Source organism: Passer domesticus, chromosome 14 (genome assembly GCF_036417665.1).
Source record: "Passer domesticus isolate bPasDom1 chromosome 14, bPasDom1.hap1, whole genome shotgun sequence".
Taxonomy (NCBI): Eukaryota; Metazoa; Chordata; class Aves; order Passeriformes; family Passeridae; genus Passer; species Passer domesticus.
Genome location: NC_087487.1, coordinates 3,975,697 through 3,998,426, shown reverse-complemented (window position 1 = coordinate 3,998,426; position 22,730 = coordinate 3,975,697). Strand labels below are relative to the sequence as shown.

General features: G+C 41.6%; 2 protein-coding genes across 3 annotated transcripts; one reads left to right on the top strand and one right to left on the bottom strand.

Annotated features, from left to right (window-relative positions):
* Window positions 1-510: 510 nt before the first annotated feature.
* LACTB (lactamase beta) lies at window positions 511-12,756 on the top strand. 2 transcript variants are annotated; one of them, XM_064388988.1, is made up of 6 exons: window positions 511-1,066; window positions 5,646-5,712; window positions 7,128-7,318; window positions 7,647-7,992; window positions 9,279-9,444; window positions 11,434-12,756. In XM_064388988.1, exons 1-6 carry the CDS (start codon window positions 800-802, stop codon window positions 11,975-11,977), a joined length of 1,581 nt encoding a protein of 526 aa, XP_064245058.1. In that variant the 5' UTR covers window positions 511-799; the 3' UTR covers window positions 11,978-12,756. The 2 variants fall into 2 exon arrangements, with proteins under 2 accessions (XP_064245058.1, XP_064245057.1); XM_064388987.1 differs by lacking the exon at window positions 511-1,066 and adding an exon at window positions 3,940-4,766.
* Window positions 12,757-15,644: 2,888 nt separating this feature from the next.
* On the bottom strand, window positions 15,645-20,049 carry RPS27L (ribosomal protein S27 like). Its single transcript, XM_064389013.1, has 4 exons — window positions 19,901-20,049; window positions 19,589-19,697; window positions 17,204-17,314; window positions 15,645-16,130 (listed from the first exon to the last, which is right to left on the bottom strand). Exons 1-4 carry the CDS (start codon window positions 19,904-19,906, stop codon window positions 16,102-16,104), a joined length of 255 nt encoding a protein of 84 aa, XP_064245083.1. The 5' UTR covers window positions 19,907-20,049; the 3' UTR covers window positions 15,645-16,101.
* Window positions 20,050-22,730: the final 2,681 nt, after the last annotated feature.

The following is a 22,730-nucleotide window of genomic DNA, read 5'->3' as shown; positions in this document are numbered from 1 at the left end:
AAACTGGAATTTTAAAACCAATGTTTTTGCAAAGAAATAAAATAAGTGCGTGTGCCCTTTGGCTGATCTGTAACCACAGCATGGTCTTTTCAGCATTCCTTTTCTTAACATGCAAAATATTTTCCAAACTTCCATCCTGTTTTTTTAGGAACTGTGTCAGACTGCATGCAGCTTCTGAAACCAAGGCGGTAACAGTGTGGCACTACAAAACTTGCATATTCTATTTCATTGAAAGTATATAATGCCCAGATGATATATCCTGAGTACACAGGAAAATGAAGTAAATTAAGCAGAGCTGATGATAAACGTGTTGATCTCACTGTCTGAAGACCCACTGCTTTAATCCTGCTCTTTCCCTTGGTTCTCTTATCAGATATCTTACATGCTTAAAGATTTGTTCCTGACTAATGTTTCTCAGCTGACCTTATGGAAAAGACCCAAACCAACCCAAACAACTTGGGGAAGATTTAAATGTTCAACTTGAGCTGTGAGTTTGCCCTTATTTCTGTACCTTTAGGGGGATTGTGCTTGGCTTTATGGCTGGCTCTGACTGCCCTAGCACAGAATGTTAAAAGTGCAGATTGGCAGTGCAGCTCTGTTACTGCAGTGGTACACACTGAGGTCATGCTGCTCTTACCCTACTTGATAAATAATAATACTCTGAAGACTGCTATACTGACAAGACAAGCCAAAAAAATGTATGAGGGTGAGGAGACTGTAATAACTGAGTTCAGTCTCTGTGACACCCAAGGAAGCTCCCACGGCAGTGGAACCACTCCCTTTGCTAGCAACTGGTTAAATGGGTGAGGTTTTTACTGCCATCTACTGTGCAAATGCTTCAAGCCAGAGGGAAATAAAAATTCTGTCTCTTGGTTCTCAAATAAACAAAATTGCTTCTGAAAAGGGAGAGGAAAATGAAATTGTTTCTGAAAAGAGACAGAAAGCAGAGCTTGATTTCTCTCTACATCTAATATTCTCTTTATTTATCTTCTTTTCTAATTCAGAAATAATTTGGGTCTTTTATTTCCTTCCTGTGCTGAGAGTAGAAACATCAAGTTTGATCAAGGTAATTGTTATCCCTTCACTCTTTGCATTTTCCATCAACATAAATTTTCCACATATCATTGTACACATAGATAATATTTTTAAATTGCTGTTTTCCTATTTTTCTTCATTTTATCCGCTCTTTGCATTTTCCATCAACATAAATTTTCCACATATCTATGTACACATAGATAATATTTTTTAATTGCTGTTTTCCTATTTTTCTTCATTTTATCTAGTACAAATACAAGTTACAGTCCTTTTTGACAACTTTAACTCTTGTCTGTTAATTGTTTTCCATTAGATTCAACACTTAGAGACAGAAATCTTCACAGAAGTTAGTCTTTAATTAGTAGAATCCAGCTGGAATAATGGGAATTCATTGGATTAATGGACCATTTCATTGTTTCACAATAAATCCAAAAATGAAAACAAAGGAGCTTCCTTACACTACTACATTCTTCATTTTTAAGAGCCCTTTCCTACACATTCATCCTACAAGCTTCAGTCTGGGTCCTGTGGCAGTTGCAAATGGTATTTAATAATATGAAAGAGCAGAGATGGGCTCGTGATTTCAGGTTTGCCCAGCCCTTTATCAGGGGAATACTGATACTAATCACTTGTTTTCCATCTTTCAAACCTTACATGTTGTTTGTTAAAAACATTACCCATTTTTTCAGTGGAGGGGTTACATTTAGGGGCGTGTCACTGCAGAGTTTGTCAGTGAACTAGAAAAGCAAATGAGATCATGATAGCAAAAATAATGTGATCAAAGTCCAGACCTACAAGCAGGAACAGCCATAATAACATCTGTTATTATTGCTGAGACGTCAGAATCCATGAAAGCATTTGCAGAAATGCAGGAGGACTGACAGAAGTCATGAAGTTGTTTTCAAAATTCCTGATTTCTTTTTTTGCCCCGAGAGTCATGTTTTAGGAAATGTTGATGAAGCCTCACAGTTTGCAGTTGCCTGATGTTTCCACAAGCTGGTGACCATCAGCAGCAGGGCACCTTTTGCTGGTGGGCTCCAGCACTGCAGAACAGCACAAAAGCTGCTGCCACCTTCCTGTGCTTCCCCAGCTCACTTCATCACAGTGCTGTGAAAAAGCCAGAGAATGCTGTGGCATGCAACTGCAGAGCAAGATAACTGGGAAGAGACAGCAGCACTTTGTTTGAAGATCTTGTATTATTGGGCATTTGGTGTTTGTCTTAGAGGCTGTAAAACCTTAAGGGATTCTTGGTGGTGAGACTCCAGTTCTGGGCCCAAGTGGAGGAGAGTGAGCACAGCCCTGCCTTGTTGAGAGACCCATTGTCTCACACCTTTCTTTATCATCTGAATAAGGCATATCTCAACACAAATCCAGCAAGTATAGCCTGGCAAGGAGGCAGAGCAGGAATAAAATCAGCTGGTTTAGTACTTAACCAACCATGTGGAGATTTTTCCACCATGCCAGATGGGGTGTCCAGATTGACTTTTCTGGTTGTGTTACATAAAGATGAGACTCTGTGCCTGTACTTCTGAGTCACTGATGGACAAGAATGAAAGAAAAACATTGTCTTTTTTGTCAAATTATAATTGGATCAGCCCAGTGCTTGCTGTCCTCATTTTCTATTGCTATCAGAAGAAAAAGAGTAGAAAATCCTCAAAACATTGTAAGCCTGATAGCTCAAGTCAAAGTTAGCAAACCCAGCAGTTTAGAGGAAGATAAAGCAGATAGCAGTAGGCCAAGTTGTGCTACTGCATTTAGCACAAAGCTCTTCATTAAGGCAAACAGAAAAATGACAAGCTCTGTTTCTGGCCTATTCAAAAGTGTGATGTCAAAGAGTGTTCATGCTGAGCAGGTTAATGTAGGAATGCAGAGAATCCTGCTGCAAAATGCTTCCAGAGACAGTTTGACACTGTGAAAATGAGTTACAAGAAAGTAAATACATCATCTTGTACCAGCTGAGTATGAAGCTGTACTGTGATAAGCAGTGGAGTTTTATTGAGAAAATACTAATGAGCAATAAATGTCTCCAGTGACAAGGGTAGCATCTGGTCTGCATTTGACTTCACACATGGAAGCTATTTGGCCCAACTTTCTGCCAAATCCTGCCATTTTTGAGATCGCTGGACATGAAGAAGGTTGAAATCCCTAGGTTAGCATCTCAAAGAAGTGAGCCATGCTTGTAAGCAGAAGTGGGGAGTCTGTCCTAGAACTCTGTATTTGCCAGCTGTGCCATCCACTCTTCTAGGCTGAAACATGACACTACAGCCAGTGCTGGAAGATTAGGCTGCTCTAAGTAATTCCTGACAAACCTAGTTCAAATATGGTCATCTTGCAGCTAAGAGGTTTCATCTGGGAGTTAGCCTAACTTCTGCCTGGCATATGTTTAACAGCAAGCTTTTTTCATTTGATTCTGCAAACATTTGCTGGCGAGTGCAGAGTTAAGTAATTACTTTGTGACTTCAAGTATTCTTCACCTTCTCTGCCTTTTTCTTATGCATCAGAGCAATGAAAGTGTTGATTAACACAAGGTTATTTTATCAGAGCCACATTGGTCCTGGCAGGAGCTACAACCTCACCTCCATCAGGAGGAAGGGTGAGTGGTGCTGAGCCTGCTGGGGCTCTGCTTCAAAAACTTTTATTTTCAAACAATAAGTCCTTGGGGAGGATTCACAGGGTTTTGGCTCATTTTGCTAAATATCACCTGTGGATGCAGCTGGTGGCTTTTGGTGGTTAATTAAAGGAGCCCTGTACTTGGCACTGGTGAGGCCACCTCTCAAGTGCTGTGTCCAGTTCTGTGCCCTTCAAGACAAGAGGACACTGAGGTGCTGCAGTGCGTCCTAAGAAGGACAAGGGATGGGCAAAGGTCTGGAGCGCAAGTTGGATTAGATGAGGGAGCTGGGGGTGTTTAACCTGGAGAAAAAGAGATTCTGGGAAGACCTTATTGCCCTCTAGAACTCCCTACACCAGGAGGGTGTAGCCAGGTGGGGGTCTGACTTTACTTCCACACAAGTGACAGGATGAGAGGACACAGTCTTAACCTACACCAGGGGAGATTTAGGATGGGCACTAGGAAGACTTTTTCGCTGAAAGAGTGACATTGGAATGGGCTCTGACCAGGAAGGTGTTGGGAGTCACCGACCCTGGAGATGCCCAAGGAAAGGCTGGGCGCTGCACTTGGTGCCGTGGTCCATTTGCTGCGGTGCTGCTCGGTGGTCACGGGCTGGACTCTGGCTGATCCCAGAGCTCTTTTCCAGCCTCACCGTTCCTGTGATTCCGCTTCCCTCCCTGGCCGGCCAGTCGTGCCGAGCCGCGGGGAAGCGGCCCGCGGGGACGGCGGAGCCCGTCCCGCCCGATCCCGTCCCGCCCGATCCCCGTCCCGCCCGAGCCCGGTCCCGCCCGAGCCCGTCCCGCCGCCGCGGCCGCGCTGCCCCGTGAGGCGGCGGCGCTCGATGCGCTCGGGGCTCGGCCCGGCGAGGCGCTGCCTGCGGCCCGGCGCTGCCATGTCCGCCCCGGCCATGGCGGGCCTGGCGCGGGCCCTGTGGCGGGCGGCGGCTCCCGGGCGGCTCCCCGCGGCCCGCAGGGGCTGGGGGCTGGCGCTGGGGCTGGCTCTGGGCGTTCGGGCGGCGCCGGAGGGAGGCGAGGCTGAGAGCGGGCGGGAGGAGAAGCCGCCGTCGCCGCGGGGCTTCGGCGCGGCCGTGGAGAGGAGCCGGGACCTGGTGCGGAGGATCAAGGTGCTGAGGGGGCACCGCGGGAGGCTGCGGGTGCTGGCGCAGCTCAGGCCAGCTCGGTACAGGGGTGTACGGAAGTGTGGCACAGTACGGGGTGTCTGAGAGCAAGGCGGGCCTTAAAGGCTGTGGGAAGGAGAGGCAAGAGCCGTCCGAGGGCACTCGGCTCAGCCTGGAGGAGAGACCTCACTGCGGGCTGCAGCTGCCTCATGAGGGGAGGCGCGGGGGCAGGCACCGATCTCTGCGTTTCTGTGACTAGGGAATACCAGAAAACCATGCCAGGAGAAGTTTAGGTGGGTTTTAGGGAAAGTTTTTTACTTAGAGGGTGGTCAGGCGCTGAACAGGCTCCCCAGGTAAGTGGTCGCTGCTCGCAAGCCTGGCAGGGTGGGATCGTTGGAGCTCTCCTTGCAGGGCCAGGAGCTGGCCCCTAACATCCTTGTGGGTCCCTTCCGACTCAGGATATTCTGTGATTCTGTTTAAAAAGCACGTTGTAGTTACGTCGAAAATCCAGCTGAAGCTTTTTTGAAATCTTGCCTGCCCAGTAGGTGATGCAGTTTGCCGGCTGCATATTGACTGTCATGTTTTGTTCCTTTTGCTTGTTCCATCCAGTAATTTAACTGAATTATTAAAGCAAAAATATTACCTTGCTATTCTTGTTAGGTATGTTTTTCCCAATAGCTGAGTTAAAATGTCAGCTTTGCAAAAGCAGCTTTGCAGCAGTTCAACCAAACTGGTACATAACAAAATCTCAACTATAATTTGACAACAATAAGCAGGTTTATTTGTAGGGGTTTTGTAGCTTTTTCAGTTCAAGGGCTTGGGAGGAGGTGTTTTTTAATTTAAATATCCTTCTAAATGTCTTCTCTCCATTTTGTTTTTTTGCAGGATGAAGCAGGAATCCCTGGTATATTAGTTGGAGTTTCTGTAGATGGAAAGGAAGTCTGGTCAGAAGGTCAGTATATGGGAGTAGTAGTTGTGCATAATGTCAAGAACTGATGAACATTTCAAAAATGAACAATTCAGACAAGTTAATCAGGCTGGAATTTTGTCAGCCTGATGTCCCATTTCTGTACAGCAGCCAGAAATGGGTGCTTAGGGAGTATCAAATGACACCTTCCTTGGTAAACTTCAATAATTTCCATGAATTTATAATTTGTTAACTTTCTGAATATGCTAGTATGTCTCTGCAGTTAGATTGGAGAAGCTGTCTTGCATTAATTTTTCAGATTAACCTTTGAACGTACTCTGGGCACAGAGCTGAACAGTGCTCTGGTGGCACTGTGTGTAGGAGGTAAAGAACTGTTCTCCCCACAGGAGCTTCCTCAGCATCAAAGGAACAAGGGCTCACATTTGGTGACCTGTCTCCTGTTTGTGGGCTGGTACTGGGATTTATCAGGCATTATCCTTTCAGAAAGGTGTTTTTACTGAGGGGAATGCATCTGCATTAACAACCACCAGGCACTTGAGTAGCAGCTATAAAGAGAAAGGGTCCTGGGCAAATGGCATGTCGTATGTTTTACTTCTTGTACTTTGTCAAGGTTTGGGGTTTTATTTCCTGAGCAGTTCATTGTTAGACTACAGTTTTATAGAGACAGAGGTGTGTTGCCTGCAGGCCTTTCTTGTACTGCAAACTGCAAGGATGTCATTGCTGAATTTTCTTGTTTTTGTGCTGCAACATCCCTTGCACTTTCTTCAAACCTCACTCAAACTGAAGGCTAGTTTGGCAGCTCGATAATGCCTTATTAATTCCAGTTCTTGCTACCAGACTTGTGGGTTAGTTACAAAAGAAAACACTGTTACAGAGACTGTTAAGTTGTATTTTAATTGAAGTCATGCTGAGTGATGTTGAAACATAGTAACACCTCCGTTCTGTGAAACCTTACCGCTTAGGTAATTGGTATGAATTGGTGAGTGATTTCCTCTCTCAGTTTCTGTTTTGATAAAATAAGACCCTTTTTTCTCCTTCAGCCATTAATTCAGAACAGTAAAAGGAGTGTTTATGACTGTTGGTCAGTTACTTTATGGTCTAGATTTTGGTCTCTTTGGGTTTTCTACACTGAAAATTTGACCTCAGAAGTGTACATTTTGGCTTAATCTTAATCTCATTTATCATTGTATTTGTTGTAGTCTTAATCAGCAACTTGAGATGCCATTGTCTAACCCAATGGGCCCTGATTAACTGCTGCTGCTACAGTAAAATGTTATTGACTGAACTGAAGCAGGGGCTGGGACTCACCAATGCTTCGTATCCCAGTTTATCTGGAGGAAAAATATTTCAAAGAGCCAGTAAATCAAATTGATTGCATGTAATGAACTCAACATGTCTCTGTGCAAAGGCCTCAGCAGAGTGTTTTTATTTCCTGGCAGGTTTGGGCTATGCTGACGTGGAGAACCGCGTGGTGTGCAAGCCAGAGACCATCATGCGCATCGCCAGCATCAGCAAGTGCCTCACAATGATGGCTGTTGCCAAACTCTGGGAAGAGGGGAAGCTGGATTTAGATGCTCCAGTGCAGAAATATGTCCCTGAATTTCCAGAAAAAGTCTACGAGGGTGAAAAGGTATGTAAGTGTTTATTGGTAAGAGTTTTTAAAGTTTTTGGTCCTATCACTACATAGCTGTGTACAGGTGCCTGATTTGGACCAATTCCTACAAAACACTCAAAATCATTTAGACAAGTACTGATGTTTCTTGCTCAAAAAAGCATATTTGTATCTTTACTTTTATATCAAGTGTGTAGTCCATATATATATATAATACTGTATTTAATATGTGATATTTAAAAGGTCTTGCACCTTTATCTCTTCTTTGTCGTGGTGAATTTTACTTTGTTGCTGATTTATTGTTTGTCTTTTAATGAAGAGAGCTCACATTATCCTGTCTACCTAGGTCACTATTACCACAAGACAGTTAGTTTCACACTTGAGTGGGATTCGTCACTATGAAAAAGATATTACAAAAGTAAAAGAAGAAAAGGAAAAGGCAAACAGAGCACTTAAGCTAACCAAATCCCATCAGGATAAAGAACAAAAAGCAAAAGAAGGTAAAGGGACTGAAAACACTGATTGTGGCAAACAGAAGAAAGAACATGATAGTGAGACAAAGAGCCGAAGTTCAAAGCCTGGCAGGAACGACAAGGAGTTTGACCAGGAAGAGTATTATTTGAAGGAAAAATTTGAAAGTGTGATTGAGTCACTGAAGATATTTAAAAATGATCCCTTATTCTTTAAACCAGGTGAGTTTCTATTAATGTAGACCAAAATATGCTGCTCTGGTGAGAGTTTTGTTTCAAAGCTTTATATGTAATGATGATTACATATAAATGGGAAGAGTGTTTGTGTGGGGGTTTTGGTTTGTTCTGCTTCCCTCCCTTTTTTTTCTTTTCTTCACGTGCCCCATTAAAAGCTCAGCAGAGAAGTATTTGGTGTGTTCTGCACAAACCACCTGGTCATGTAATATTTATGTATAAGATTTTTCTCCCAGGAGCAGTAAGTAATGCACTCAGTGCTCTGAAACATACCAGTGGATTTATAAATGCTGGAGCAGAAGATAATTCTGGTAACAAATTTGTATCTACAAAGTATTTTGTAAGCAAATACCAACTTGCTGTAGTCATGTTCTGGCCCTTCTCAATAGGAACCAAAAGCAAAAAGTTTTACTGAGGCACTAAATCAGACCTAAAAAAATCTACAAAAAACCAAAGGATCACAGAATTACTGAAGTAATTTATTTCTGGCATTATTTAAATTAGGTCTTGAGAGGACTTTGAGGAACTTCAAGTGTAAGTTTTAAACTACTTAGGTTAAGGTAAATGACATGCATTGCTGATAAACAGTAAATAATGTGCATTTAAGGGGAGAGGGGTAGAAAAAGGGTGAAGTTAAACACTCACCATCTTGGAGAGCTCACTTCAAATAAGAGATCTGTCTCAACTGTAGGCACTTTAGCAGTTGCTCAATATGTAAATGTTTCATGGAAAGCATTAGCACAAGGATGAGCTTTTAAAAAATGAAATGTTGTTTTGTAAATAAATTCTGTTGTCTTAAATAATGCTTGTGTTCATATAATCTTTTGGGATATTCTAGAAATAGAAACACTGTGCTAAAAGTCATGAATGCCCTTGAAAAATGTGAGTATTGCTGTTGTTTTCCCTTCTCCAGGGTATGGACACACAAGTCACAGTAGCTGAGCATCTTTTAAGCAGTAATTTTATGGCTTGTGCCAGCTTTCCAAATCCAGACATCCTTGTTAGACCTGATGTGGTAAATCTCCTGGAAAGGATGTTAAATGTCAGTGTTGACACCTTGGCATGAAACCTGACTGTACACACAGATCCCTGGAAGATTTTAGTGCTGTTCTCTCAGCAGGATGTGTGTCTGCTGCAGTACAGAAGTTCCTAGGCCTAGGATCAACAATGGTTGATTATTAATTGCTATAAATAGTTTTATTTGCATGTATGATTCCATTTCAGTATCATGCAATTAACTTGGGGTTTTCCCTTTCTCACTGTGTTTCTTCAAGGCAGTCAGTTCTTGTACTCAACGTATGGCTTTACTCTCTTAAGTGCTGTGGTGGAGAGAGCTTCAGGACAAAAATTTACAGATTATATGCTGAAAATGTTTCGAGATTTGGATATGCTGTCAACTGTCCTAGATGACAATGAAGCAATGATATATAACAGAGCAAGGTAAACAGGGGTGGAACTCTTATTTTTTCCACTAAAACTGTTGTCCTTTTTATCTTAAGACAGTTGGATTAAGAATGTGTGATTTTTATTTTCCCAGACATTTAAATGAAGTGTTGTATGTTACCTCAGCATTACTCATGTAGCTGGTTCCAATGCCATGGTATAGGTTTTGTAATTACCATATAAAATTACAGAAAAGGAAATAAATATTTCTTGTTCTAAGTGTGAATATGGGAGGTGAAGGGAGTAATAGGGCTGACTTCAAAGTTTACATTTACTTTGGGTACAAGTAAGCACATAAATGCAAATAAAATAAGGAGTAACAAGGAAATTATGTTGGAATATATAATTACCTTAGTTTTCTTAATATACTGGCACTTAAAGGGTTCCAAGGAATTGTAATTGTCTCACAGTAACCCAAGGTTTTCAGAAATCAAATTGCAGTATGAATGTTGACCAGAATTAAAATTCTGTTTAACATCAATTTATTTTTAAAATTAATTTAACATAGGGAAAAAAAACCAACACAACCAATACCCCCCACCCCCCTACTCCTACAAAAACAAAACAACAAACAGAGAAATTTATGTAACTGGATAATCCATTCCAATACAGTGGATCAGGCTAGGGTTTCTTGTCTTATTTTCTTGAATTTCCTGTCTGGGCTCAGAAATTGATTATTGACTCCCCTGTTAAATTTTGTTGTGGGACAAGAATTCTGTTGAATGACAAAGTAGGTTTTAGTGACAGCCTCATGAAAATGAGACTCAGACTTCTTAAAAGTTTGGCTTCTAAAATGCCCTCAAAGAGCAATGAACGTGTTGAAGCTGAGGTTTATTAAGTACAGGCATGTATTGCAACTGTGTGTGCACAGCTTCACTGCCCTATTCTAAGATGCTTGGTGCTGGTGCTCAGTTTGCTTGCAAAATTTCAGAGGCTCTCTGGCTGTAGGATCAGAGGCTCATCTGGATGATAGTGATGTTCTCATAAATTATCAACTTTGTACAGTCAAGGTTTTTTAGAACATGTTCTTCCCTTTATAAACTGAAATATGGGAGGGATCAAAGAAGAGGGAGAGATGCTCTTCTGGGAGTGTTTTTATAGGTACTTACTGTCAAGCAAAACTGAGATGCTGATGGGTTTGCTTCCACAAATTGGAGCTTGATGCCTCAAAATAGAATGTATTGACATGTTGAGGTTTGTTTAATGGCTTGGTTATACTATATCTATCTAACAGGAAAATGCTTAAAAATCTGTGCTCTAGACCTTTTAGCAGTATAAGTCACTGTCTTTGTAACAGGGTTTTCTGTGATCAAAAAGCTCATTATGGGGACAACAGGATACTAAATCACTGTCAGAGTTGATGGGAGTCTTGCATCCTGGACCATTCATCATTCTTCCTTTGTTTCAACCTCTGACTTCCAGTGTTATAAGTTATTCAGAAGTTTGCTAAAAAGCTTTCCAACACAAGTGCCATCTATGTAGGGCTCTTCCTTTTCATAACTCTCCATGGACCTTATTTGGTCTAAACACCAGAGGTTGAAATTCCTTGGGTTATATATTTAGTCCACAAGTCCTTTTCATATGATGTATGAAATTAATCAAATTATGATTGGACTTTTTCTTTCAAGCCTCGTCCCCTCACACATGGATGGTTCGCCACAACAGCCTGATCTCTTTAAATACAATATACAAGTAAGAGATGTGACAGAGATATTCTTGGTATATCCTAAGATTAAGCAGAAGGATTAGTACTTTTATTGAAGTACAGCTTCTAACCTAAGAAATCACCTTAATTTTTGTTTTTCTGTCTGAATTACTTGTTGACTTTTCTGCAATAAATATATTTCAAAAATATATTTTAAAAACCCTCTAAATGTTCACAAGAACAAGCTAACACAAGCTCAGTTTGCTCTTTTAAGGTAGGGCAGCTTAAAATCATGGTGCATAGTCCATGAAAATGACAAGTTGAATTTTCTTGCATTTTAGGTGTTACATTTACAACAAAAAGGGACGGCTGGTAAACGCACCCTATGTGGACAACTCTTACAAGTGGGCTGGTGGTGGCTTCCTGTCATCAGTAGGTGATCTCCTGAAATTTGGAAATGCCTTGTTGTACAGTTACCAAGCCGGACAATTTAAAAACAAGAACACCAAACTTCTTCCAGGGTACCTCAAGCCAAGCACAGTGGCAATGATGTGGACTCCAGTGCCAAAAACAGAAGTGTCATGGGACAGGGATGGTAAATACGCCATGGCTTGGGCTGTGGTAGAGAAAAACCAACAGTGTGGCTGCTGCAGGCAGCAGAGGCACTATGCATCTCACACCGGGGGCGCCGTGGGGGCCAGCAGTGTCCTCCTCATCCTGCCTGAAGAGCTGGAGCCTGAAGCTGTGGGTGCTTGGCCAGTGGCACCCCCCAGAGGTGTCATTGTCTCCATTATCTGTAACATGCAGTCGGTGTCGCTCAACAGCACCGCCTTAAAGATCGCAAGGGAATTCGACAAAGAGAAACGGCAACAGTCTGTGGGCTGAGAGAGATGGGAGGCACTGAACCCACTGGGCTGACAAACAAAGGGACAAGGGTGTAACTGCACTTCAAGTTCACTAAGAATATGGGAAGAAAAAGCATAAATAATTCACTTAATCTCTGCTAGTGGTGCTAAACTTACGTCTAACTGGAATTCATCTCTCAGGGAAGTTCCTAAGTTACAGAAAATGAGAATGTAACAGTCTAAGGTGACTTTCTGTAGCACCTGTAAATGATCATTATAGTTAGCAGGTTATTTTTACCAACTAGTGAAACACTTGACCAAGATAAAAAAATAGCCTTTTTTCTTTGCACTAAGTGCAAATTATCTACCTTGAATGTTAAACTTTTGAAAAATTTCACATCTTGATTTTAGCACACCAATATGTTGCTTGTATTCTCACAGAGAATAACATTCTCTGTTATTCTCACAGATATATGGATATATGATATCCATATATCCTTTGTCTTATTTTTTTCTCTTTTTCCATTACATTATTTTTTTACTTTAGGAAAGACTGTGGTGATAAACCAGTCTGCTACAAATATTCAGTATTACTTTTTAAACAAAAATTGTGTCACCATTGCTTTTTGTTTTCACATACCACTTCCCTTACTTGCTTAAAAAATCAACAAAATCCAAACCTTGAAGCTACCTCCAGAATGCAGATTTATACCCAGAAGCAGGCTTTTATCAGAGCTGTGGATTAAGAACTAGAAAAGAATGAATCTAGACCAATGTAAAGTAAATTCAAATGTAAAGTAAAATTCTTTTCATTTTTTAGATATTCTCTCATCCATTTTTATTGGACACAGAGAATGTGTAGAATTAGTTTACTGTGCAATAAAGGTATTATTTCTAGATTCAAATCCACCCAAATAGCACAATGTGCAAGGTGTCAAACTGTCCCATTGTTTTTGAGTGATACACACTTGGTAGCCAGAAATGGTACTGTGCTCTGTAGCCTAGCTACTCCCTTGTAAACAGGAATTAGGAACTCAAATAGCTCAATACAGCTCAAAGTCCATGCTTGAAGCTAGGAGTAGAAGTTTCACCAAGCAAACACGGCCATGGCAGCTGGAGCACAGCTCAAAGTGCTGTGTCCAGGGGTGGGGACACCACAGCTCTGTGGGCAGCTCCTTCCAATGCCTGGTCACCCTTTCTGTACAGAAATTCTTCCTGTTGTTCAACCTGATCCTCACCTGGTGCAGCTTGAGGCCATGTCCTCTTGTCCTTTCACTTGTTCCCTGTGAGAAGAGGCTGATCCCCGCTGGCTCCAGCCTTCTGTCAGGAGTTGTAGAGTGATAAGGTCACCCCTTTTCTCCAGACTCCTTCAGCTTCTTGTCAGACTTGTGCTCCAGACCCTTCCCCCAGAGAAACAAAGAATGGCAACTGCCTTTCTCTGGACATGCTCCAGCTCCTCAATGCCTTTCTTGAAGTGAGGGGCCCAGAACTGGACACGAGACTAGAGGTGTGAGATTTTCTAATTATCAGCTTCACAATTGGAATAAAGTAGTATCTGAAGTGTCCATTTTATGTATTTCACAATGGCATGGAAGATCTCTGTCATCTCAAAGATTTACCCCCAGCTCACTTCCCCTGCAGTTAAATCAGACAGTACTTCCAGGCTGAGACAAAATAGAAATATCTTTCAGGAAAGGTTCCTGCACTGCTCAGCAGCTCTGCTGCTCTGAATTTAAGGAGTAAGGTGTCTTGGTTAGCAGCTAGGAGAAGATAACCCTACCTGCCTCTTTCCCAAACTAATGCTTTTGGTGTTATCCTCACAGTTGTCACCTGCCCTGTCACCAAGAAACAGGGAAATTCAGTATTTTGAGGGATCAGTGTTTTACCTACATTTAAATTGGAGCTAATAATGAAATAAATGGGCAGGAGATCTTTCTCCTTTTTCATGCCTTTATTAAGAAGAATCAGCTCAGGTGGGAAGAAATCGACGGGTTGCGCCCTCGCCGCCGCTGCTCCCAGGCGTGGCACGAAGCAGGAGGATGATGCAGTTTTGTCCGCTGGTCTGCAGGCAGAACTGGGGACTCTGTCCTCACGGGAGAGTCGTTGAGTCCTTGGTTTGTTGGTTTAGAAACCCGGGGGGTCTCTTTAATCAGTTTCTTTTCAGGTTAGGGTGAGAAATAAAAAGATCCAAGCAGGTACGGGACAATGCTCCCATCCTTAGACGTCACTTTAAGTTACTTGTTGGCTCGTGATTTTAGGGGTTTTTCTTATAAAAACTGTAAAACTGTAAAAACCCAGGTTGCACTGCATTTCTCATTTGCATGTTGTCTCTGGTGTCACTGCCCATCTCTTTACCCTGGAGGGTTTCCCTTGGTATCTTCTTGGCATGCGGCCAGCATCAGGGAAACAATCAGTTAATCACCCGCCATCAACTGGTGATTAAGGGCTTTTCTTCCACAGGGAACCTAAAGGAGTCTGACTCGGTCTGGCTTGGTTTTTTTAACTCTGAAACTTAAAAAAAAATACAACTTTCTATTCATAACAATAAGACTAGTTTAGTATATTCTTCATAATTACAATCATTATTGTACCTTAAAAAATGTTTGCTTGGGGTTTCTGGCCCACTCACCAAAACTTCACTTTTTTATTCATTAATAATGTATTGTCTTTATTGCAAGAGTATCCAATAATTTCATCTTCTAGCACCTGGAACAAAATGGGTCCCTGACAGTCTCTGCTTTGATATTAATCATGAGTTCTTATCTTTTAGGGTAGAGAAGGCAGAGATATGACAGACTAGGAATCAATCTGGCTTTAGCATATGTATTCAGGTCACAATTAATATTGCTACTTTGAACTTTGTTCTAAAACCAGTAATTTGATGGGCTGGCATTGTACATGAGAAACTAACTAGACCATGTCTGGTCAATTAAGAGCAGCTTTCATGATAAACTTACTTGTGAGTGAACCTTTGTTGTGAGTGGCACTGCCATAAGCCCCTATTTTTCTTAGAAGGCTTGTGTGTTCCATTGGTACACCTGTTTCTGTATCAAACACCTCCTTCTGCATATGGTATTTACATGTTTGCTGTTTGAAATAACAGAAATAAAACTTACCTTGCAAATGCAACCAATTGTAGCATCAGGTTTTTGGTTTATTTTATTGACTAGACATGTACAAGTTTTCAAAGTCATAAAAAGAATATTAGCTAGTTAGAAAATTCCAATAATAATTAGCTCACCAAGACACCTGATACTTTTAAAGAGCTGTTGATACATAACTTGAGATATTATTTAATAAAGTAAGATATATGTAAGATTTTGTTTTAATATTTTCTCATGGTTAAAAACATTTTACCAGCCATTTAGAAAGACACGGCTTTCAAAAACCAATTAAACTATTTTCCTTATTGCAAGAAGGCAATTACTTAATGCCAGTATTTAATACTAACAATATGCAAGGGTTTGCTGCACTAGTTCCTAGATACCATTCACACCTCTTAGTGTAGTCCCATGACTTACAATTGCTTATGTGCCAGCTGCCTTCTCTATGCTGCATGTTTTCAGTGCTTTGCAAAGGACTACTTTTGTTTTGGTTTTTTTTTTTTGGATAGACATCTCAGTTTAGAATACCAAGTGCAGTCTCAATATCAAATTAGCAGGAGGGAAAATCCATGCATTCCAGAGAAACAGCTGAACAGAGATGAGTAACTTTTCATTTTTATTTATCACCAAATTACCCAAGAGAGGGGAGGGACTACAGCAACATTGAAAGCAAATGAGCCATTTAAAAGCTTATCTAGCTTCTGCAAGCCTTGCAGTTATGGTAGCTGCAGTAATAAAATACACAAAATGCACTTTTAAAGCAGTTTCTGTCACTATATGCATTACACTGCTAGTTTATGATTAGCAAGGCAAGGATGCAGGAAGTCCAAGGTTTTTACTGTTCAAACAAACTTATAAAAATAGAGCTCGGTTGTCTGCAAACTTACAGGAAGAACTTGCACTTTCAGATCATTTATTGAAAAAGAGATTCCAGCAGATTAGTCAGCTGTAGCATGTAATTTGTACAAAATCAATCATAATTACATTGTTGTTGTAACAGGCATTTTTAAACTGGTAAGGCTTTCAGGAACACAGATCCAAAAATCACATGCTGAACTGTTCAGTGCTGCTTTCTTCTAAATGAACAGCCTGCAAAGAAATCACGTGAGTAGAGATATGAATAGTCCTTAAATTGGTAGACTGGCTTGAAAAATTACCCATCCAATGTAAGTAGAAAAAAAAATGGATTAAATTTAAATTTCATGTACTATAAGAGGTGAAGATTTAACATTGTAGGTCTTCTCTAGCTCAACCTGAACAAAATGGCTGTCATGCAATTCATCTTAAAATAAGATTAAAATGTACTATTTATTTTCTTCCAGTGCATTTTAAAATTTCAGTCTACTGTTCCATCCTTTAGTGATACAAACCCCAAACTGAAACAGCTGCAGTGTGTGTTGTTACCATTTCAACTGCTCCACAGCCTCACTTCAGGTGTTCTCTCCTCATGTTTACCACCCCTGTGTAGCAGCATTTTATATAAACACTGCTATGTGTCATTTGTATGCATGCTCACCTTTTGCACTTTAAACAAGAAATTAATAAAATCTAGATTAATTTTTACATTTTTTAAAATCCTAAAATGTTTCCAGTGCTTTTCACATGTCCCAGAATTGGGCTGCACTCAAAGATAGTGGTGTTATACCAGTTGCCTGTATATACATTATTGGTGGTTATTTGTTCCCTTATAATTGATATTAAACAAATGCTCTTTGAGCCAGGGAACTGCTTTACAGTAGGGCTGTTTAAAAACAAACAGGCAAGCCATTAGTGACTAGCAGTGGCACAGAATTACTTTAGCCTGGCAAAAGTACCCTACTCCTTTGATGGTGCTTTTTAAAACTTTAAACACAGCTCAGAGTTAAACAGCAGTATTCATTACACAGGCTGAAGGGAATGACAATTCACCTAAAATGAAGAGTGTTTGATGACAATGTAGGTGTTTAGCTCCCTGGCAGAGCTGTATAGCCATTTAAAAACAAAGAATCTGAAGAAAAATTCACAGTTCTGGGCCTATTAACAATGTTTCTACCGGCCAACTCTAAGCAATTTGCAAAATCAGTGTTCCAGTATCAGTTTCCAAAATCCAAGCTGAAATATTTGCAAGCTATAAAATGCCTTTATAAAAGTGGCATATTTAAGTTGTGTCACGCTGCCCTTACCTTCTGTGAGCCTGGCTTTGCCCCCAGTTGGCTGGCACAGGACAGTTGAGCACCCTACACACAGAACTACTGTCTGAGCGTGGCTGAAGACAGTGGTGATCTTGTAGCATCCTGAAAAACAACATGATGAAACTTTCCACTGGGTATTTCTAGCATCATTTTTAATGTGTTAATTGCATCAGGTACTCCAAATACACTTGTCCAAAACGCATCTATATTTCCTTACACAACACACCAAGCCAAACTCAGCAAGCCATTGCTGTGTTCTGAAGTGCTTGCCTTTACTTACATGCATAGGAAAGCAAGTTAGGTAACAGAAACTGGTTTGATTCCCACATGAAAATCAACAGACCCTGCTGGCTGACAAGCCCTAATTTGCCTATTACATCTCCTGTAAAGAAGTTCAGCAGCTCCAGATTAGCCTCCTCTGCTGAACAGAGGAACCCATGTGGCTGGAGAAATATTTAACTTGTAACAGTAGAACACTGCTGTTGACCAAGTCTGAAAGCTGGGAATATAAACACTGCTGTTCCAATCTGTGTTTGCTTTCTGTTTAATAATTGGTACATGTAAGGCTTGGTTGCATTCTATAAAACTAACATAATATATAAATGGAAAGACTTGCACAGAAAAATTTCACTAATTCCCTATGCAATGCTTTTGTCTACAACTTATACATTCTATGATTTAAGAAAGGATGAGATCACTCATACATGGCTTAGAAATGAGATTTTCACTGCTTTTAAATTTTTTCACTTAGAAAGTATTTTTAATTAGCCAAGTGGTATTTTTGGAGGGAGAAAACCTGTAAAGGATTTTATCTGGATGTGGACATACAAAATGAATAGGTAAAGGTGAGCAGAGACTGCACTTTCAGCACGTGTGGATCAGAAAGCTAAGACAGACTACATGCTGTGAGCAGGGTCCTGTGACTGAAGGTCTGTTTGGCAGGGAGAAGTACTATTAGACAAAATAACAGATCTCTGTTTAAATCACAAAGAGCAACTGTACAAATCTTTGTGAAAAACTGCGAAGAGCCAAAATTAAATCACAGCAAATTTTGTTTTTCCCCTGTTGAAGCTGAACTTCCATATTGATGAGTTTTTAATGTTTGTGTGTTGGCAGGGAAATGAGCCCAGCCCATCTGAGTACCAAGGTAGGAACCTCCAGTTCCACTGGCCTAGGGACACATAAGGCCATCTGCTATTTTCAATGCCCTGTGCATAGGATTCTAGCATTATTGGAGCTCTCCTGCTTTGCTCTATATACCCCTCAAGCACAAAAACCAATTAACCCAACAATAATGAAGATAACCCATGATCTATGGGTCTATGTTGACACTAACTGTGTCACAGTGTATGCATTCATGTATACTGGTTTGAACAAAGTGTAAAAAACAAAAAGCAAACCCAGAGGCTTAGCCTTCAATCCTATATTTGTTTGAAAGGAACCACAGTTTACTTTCAGGTTGTTTAAATTAACTTACCTCACTTTCAGATGGAATATGTCTCAGAGCCTCTTAGAAAACTAGGCTACTGAGAAATAATAAGATCAGAAAAACCTGAGTACATCAACAATTCCCTGGTTCTAAGTCAGGAAGATCATTATTGTAAGTGTTTTCTTACTGCTAGGATCTTCTTATGCTGCAGCAGTTGCTAGGGAGTTACCACACTGGGCAATATGGATGTAACTGTGCTGAATAAAAAAGCTGTTCACTGGTACAGCACATTCCTGTCACAGTGCTGCAAAATCCCATAGTTCAGTTTATGAAAGAGAAGTTGATTATACAGATGTCTCTGAGCCAAAGTAATGAAGATCTCTGAAAAGTGGACATAGGCAACACCTTATAACCCTTGTATATGAGCTAGATGGCAGCTTAGTTCTTAACAGCACATGCAAACAAGGCAGTGGTGTATGTTTTACTTGTATGTATACGTGCAGTATCCTTGCATATATCCTTGTCAAAAGCTTTTCCAGTTGTTCTTCCAGGACTAACTTACAAAGGGAGGAAAACAATGTTGGCTTCTGTTTGAAACTTGTGCTATGGATACTTTAATGCATGCATTTAATTTCACTTTTTATACATGTAAACCTAGGGGGTTGGGTTTTTCCCTACTTGCAAGTGTTTTATAAAGGAAAAAACCCAAGTAAAGAAGCCCTCATGCCAGAACCTCCAGAAAAGAAAAGTCTGATTGTTTACATTAACTTTTTCCAAATATGGAAAACACATTTATTGTTAAAAAACCCAAAGCAATACACAGACCTTTTTCTCTACAGAATAGACAAACCAAACTCAGATAAGAAATAATAACCAACCGTTATATGCACGATATACAAAAATCAATTTTGTTCCTTCCACAACGCACGAACATTTCCAATATTTACCTGGACATTTTACGTCCATGAAGTAGGAGTTCGGGCTCTGCACAAGACGTTTCTTTTTGTGCTTCCTCTTCTCATCCTCTAGGGAGGGATGCGCCAGGTCTTTGGCCAGCTGGGAGGGGCAGGAGGAAAAGCGCACGGCGCGTTACGGAGCGGGCCGGGCCCGGGGCTGCCCCGAGCGCGGCCGCAGCCGGGCCCGCCGCGGCCTCTGCGGCCGCCCCGGCAACAGCCCGGGCACGGTCACCCCCCGCCCCGCAAAGCCCCGCAGAGGCCGGGCCGGGCGGCCCCGGCACGGGCAGGGCCCGCACAACTCACGGGCATGGCCGGGCCGCGCTCCGCCGCGCCTGTGCCGAGGGGCGGGAGCGCCGCGGGCTCCGCGCTGCGGCTCCGGCCCCGCCGAGCGACACCGGCCTGGGCTGGGCCTGCAGAGGGCCCGGCTGCACCCCTGGTGGCTGTTGTGAATAGAAAGATATCTATTTTTTTTAGGTGGCAGAGTTAAAAACAAGTCAGACCAGTTGTTGTAAGTCAGTTTCACTGCCAAAGAAAAGTTCTTTAATTACCCGTTAATGGCTGGTGGTTAACCATTGTCCCCCTGATGCTGGCTGCTTGCCAGGGAGGGACATGGGGACAGACCCAGAACAGGAGTGACATCACAGCCAGTATGCAGATGAGAAATGCACTGCGCCCCGAATTTTTACAGCTTTTACAAGAAAAACCCCTAAAATTACGAGCCAACAAGTGACCTAAGGACGTCTAAGGATGAGAGCGTAGTCCCGTACCTGCTTGGATCCTTTTTGCTTCTCACCCTAACCTGAAAAGATGCTGATTAAAGAGACGCCCCGGGGTGTTAGACAAACAAGCAGGAATCTGCTGCTGTCCCGTGAGGACGGAATCCCCAGCTCTGCCTGCAGACCTGGGGACAAAGCTGCATCACCCTCCTCCTCCGTGCCACGCCTGGGAGCAACGGCAGCGTGGGCACGACCCATCGATTTCTCCCCACCTGAGCTGATTCTTCTTAATAAAGGCATTAAAAAGGAGAAAGATCTCCTGCCCATTTATTTCAGTGGCTAGATCGGCACTCGTGTGGCACAGAGCTGTAGAATCGTCAGGGGTGGAAGGTGCCTCTGGAGATCGTCCGGAGCAGGTGACACGGGAAGGTGTCGCGCTGGGTTTGGAATGTCTCCAGAGAGGGAGGCTCCACGATCTCCCTGGGCAGCTGTTCCAGTGCTCTGCCACCCCGCACATAAGTTCTTCTCATGCTGAGGTGAAACTTTTGTGGTTTATTTTATGGCCATTGCTCCTTGTCACATGGCTGGGCTCCACAGAAAAAGTTGGCACAGTCCTCCTGGCACTGGCCTTGAAGATATTTACATGTATTAATTAGATCGCCTCTCAGTCTTCTCTCGTCTAAACTGGCCCAGCTCCTGCTGTCTTTCCTCATTAGAGAGATGCTCCAGACCCTCGTCATCTCTGTGGGCCTCTACAGGACCCTCTGCCTGTCTTCCTTTTCCTGAGGAACCCAGAACTGAACATGTGTTTGTTGTTTCATAGTAAATGAAACATTGCATGAAGTTGTACCCATGAGCTTATTCTTTTGCAGTTTCCCACCCCAGTCAAAAAGAAAAGGCAAAAGAATTTCGGTTAGTTATCATTCATGTGCTTAAATGAATTTAGAGAACTTATGAGACATAAAAATAGTGCAGAGAGTGGGAATTTAAAGAAAAAAAATAGCTCTTTTTTTTTTTTAGTAACAGGCTGTGTGTTTTGTCCGTAAGATAGTAATCACAAATGTAATCTGTAAAATCTGTATTTATCCTGGAACATTTAAAAGTGTAGTTCAATAGAAATCCTCCTGGTGGCACAACAGACCTTACAAAAATCACTTGGTATGAAGTCTTCCCAAAAGTCCAACGGGAACATGTCAGGACATTGCCTTTTTGAGAGGGAACTGATGCATTTAAGCAAAACTTATTTGAAAAGTTTGCCATGAGCACAAGTGAGGATGTAATTTCACAGAGGCATGTTGCTTTGACAACAATATTCTCAAGGCTGGGCTTGGTCTCTCCAGTGCTATAACAACTTTCAAAATACTTTCCACCCCAAACTCTTACATTATTCTGCCACAATAGCCCCGTGTGTTGCAGTGCTCCAAGCCATTATATTGGTTTTCCTCTCCTCACAACCCCAGCCTTGTAACACTGTAATGCTGTGTTAGCATTTTTTCCTTACGCGCTGGTGTGGTGATGACACACAGATAGAGGTATTTTGGAAGTATTTCTTGTTGTATCATGGGGAATTTAATAGGAAGGGCTCTGACTCATACTTTCCTTTCATGCTGTCCTGTGGATCCAAGAACATAAAGCAGTTACCAGCACAGAGTCAGTTCTTGTGTTTTAAGCTGTTCCTACTACCTTCCTGTCCTTTTCAAATGCCTGTTATTTATGTGCAGGCAGAATGGAAAGAGGATAATTGCTTAAGGCTTTGATTTAGTATCTGCAGTAGAGTTCTGTTTTTCTGTGTTAAATAAAATACCTTCACCGCATATAAAGCACCACTTAAAATAAAATAGAACTTCTGAAGTGCCATGCTTCTTTGCCTTAGAGGTCTTTCCTGCAAAGAGCCTCTGGTGCCTGAGGAAGACTTTAGAGTCACATTAGAAATTGGCTTCCATGGAAGGAAGGGCACACAGGATGATCTGAAAACAGGATGTGTTTTGGACACATTCCTCTGGTTCTCTATTTTGGTTTTGCTTGTAGATTCATTTCCTTTTTGTAACAGCTTATAGTTCAGTGACCTGCTGTATGAGTAAAGTCTAATGGATTACCTTTAATCTTACAATTTAAGCTTTTTATGAAATGTACTCTTAAGAAAACAGGAATGCAGCACTGAATTTAAGTGTCAGTTAGCAAGGAGAGAAATGCTGTCTGTACAACAGTGGTTTGGCCTACTGAGACACAGATTCAGGTCTAAGAGAACAACTTCCTCTTTCCAGCCTTCTCCCAGCAAGCAAGGACTTTGATCTCATTTTAGAAAAAAAAAAAACCTTTATCTGTTTGCTAGAATGACAACAGAAAAACTCCCAAAGCTGATCTGGAAATGTTTTAAAACAACATAATGACAGTTGGGTGTTCTCCTGCATTGCGAG

Excerpts from the sequence above, each read along its gene's own strand:
- RPS27L (XM_064389013.1), bottom strand. Across the intron at positions 17,315-19,588 it reads CATGGACGTAAAATGTCCAG|GATGCTACAAGATCACCACT; the intron begins GTAAATATTGGA and ends GTTGTTTTTCAG. Across the intron at positions 16,131-17,203 it reads CAAAGCCAGGCTCACAGAAG|GCTGTTCATTTAGAAGAAAG; the intron begins GTAAGGGCAGCG and ends ATTTCTTTGCAG.
- LACTB (XM_064388987.1), top strand. The coding sequence starts at position 4,182 with ATGCCCAAGGAAAGGCTGGGCGCTGCACTTGGTGCCGTGGTCCATTTG. Across the intron at positions 7,993-9,278 it reads TCCCTTATTCTTTAAACCAG|GCAGTCAGTTCTTGTACTCA; the intron begins GTGAGTTTCTAT and ends TGTTTCTTCAAG. Across the intron at positions 9,445-11,433 it reads ATGATATATAACAGAGCAAG|GTGTTACATTTACAACAAAA; the intron begins GTAAACAGGGGT and ends CTTGCATTTTAG.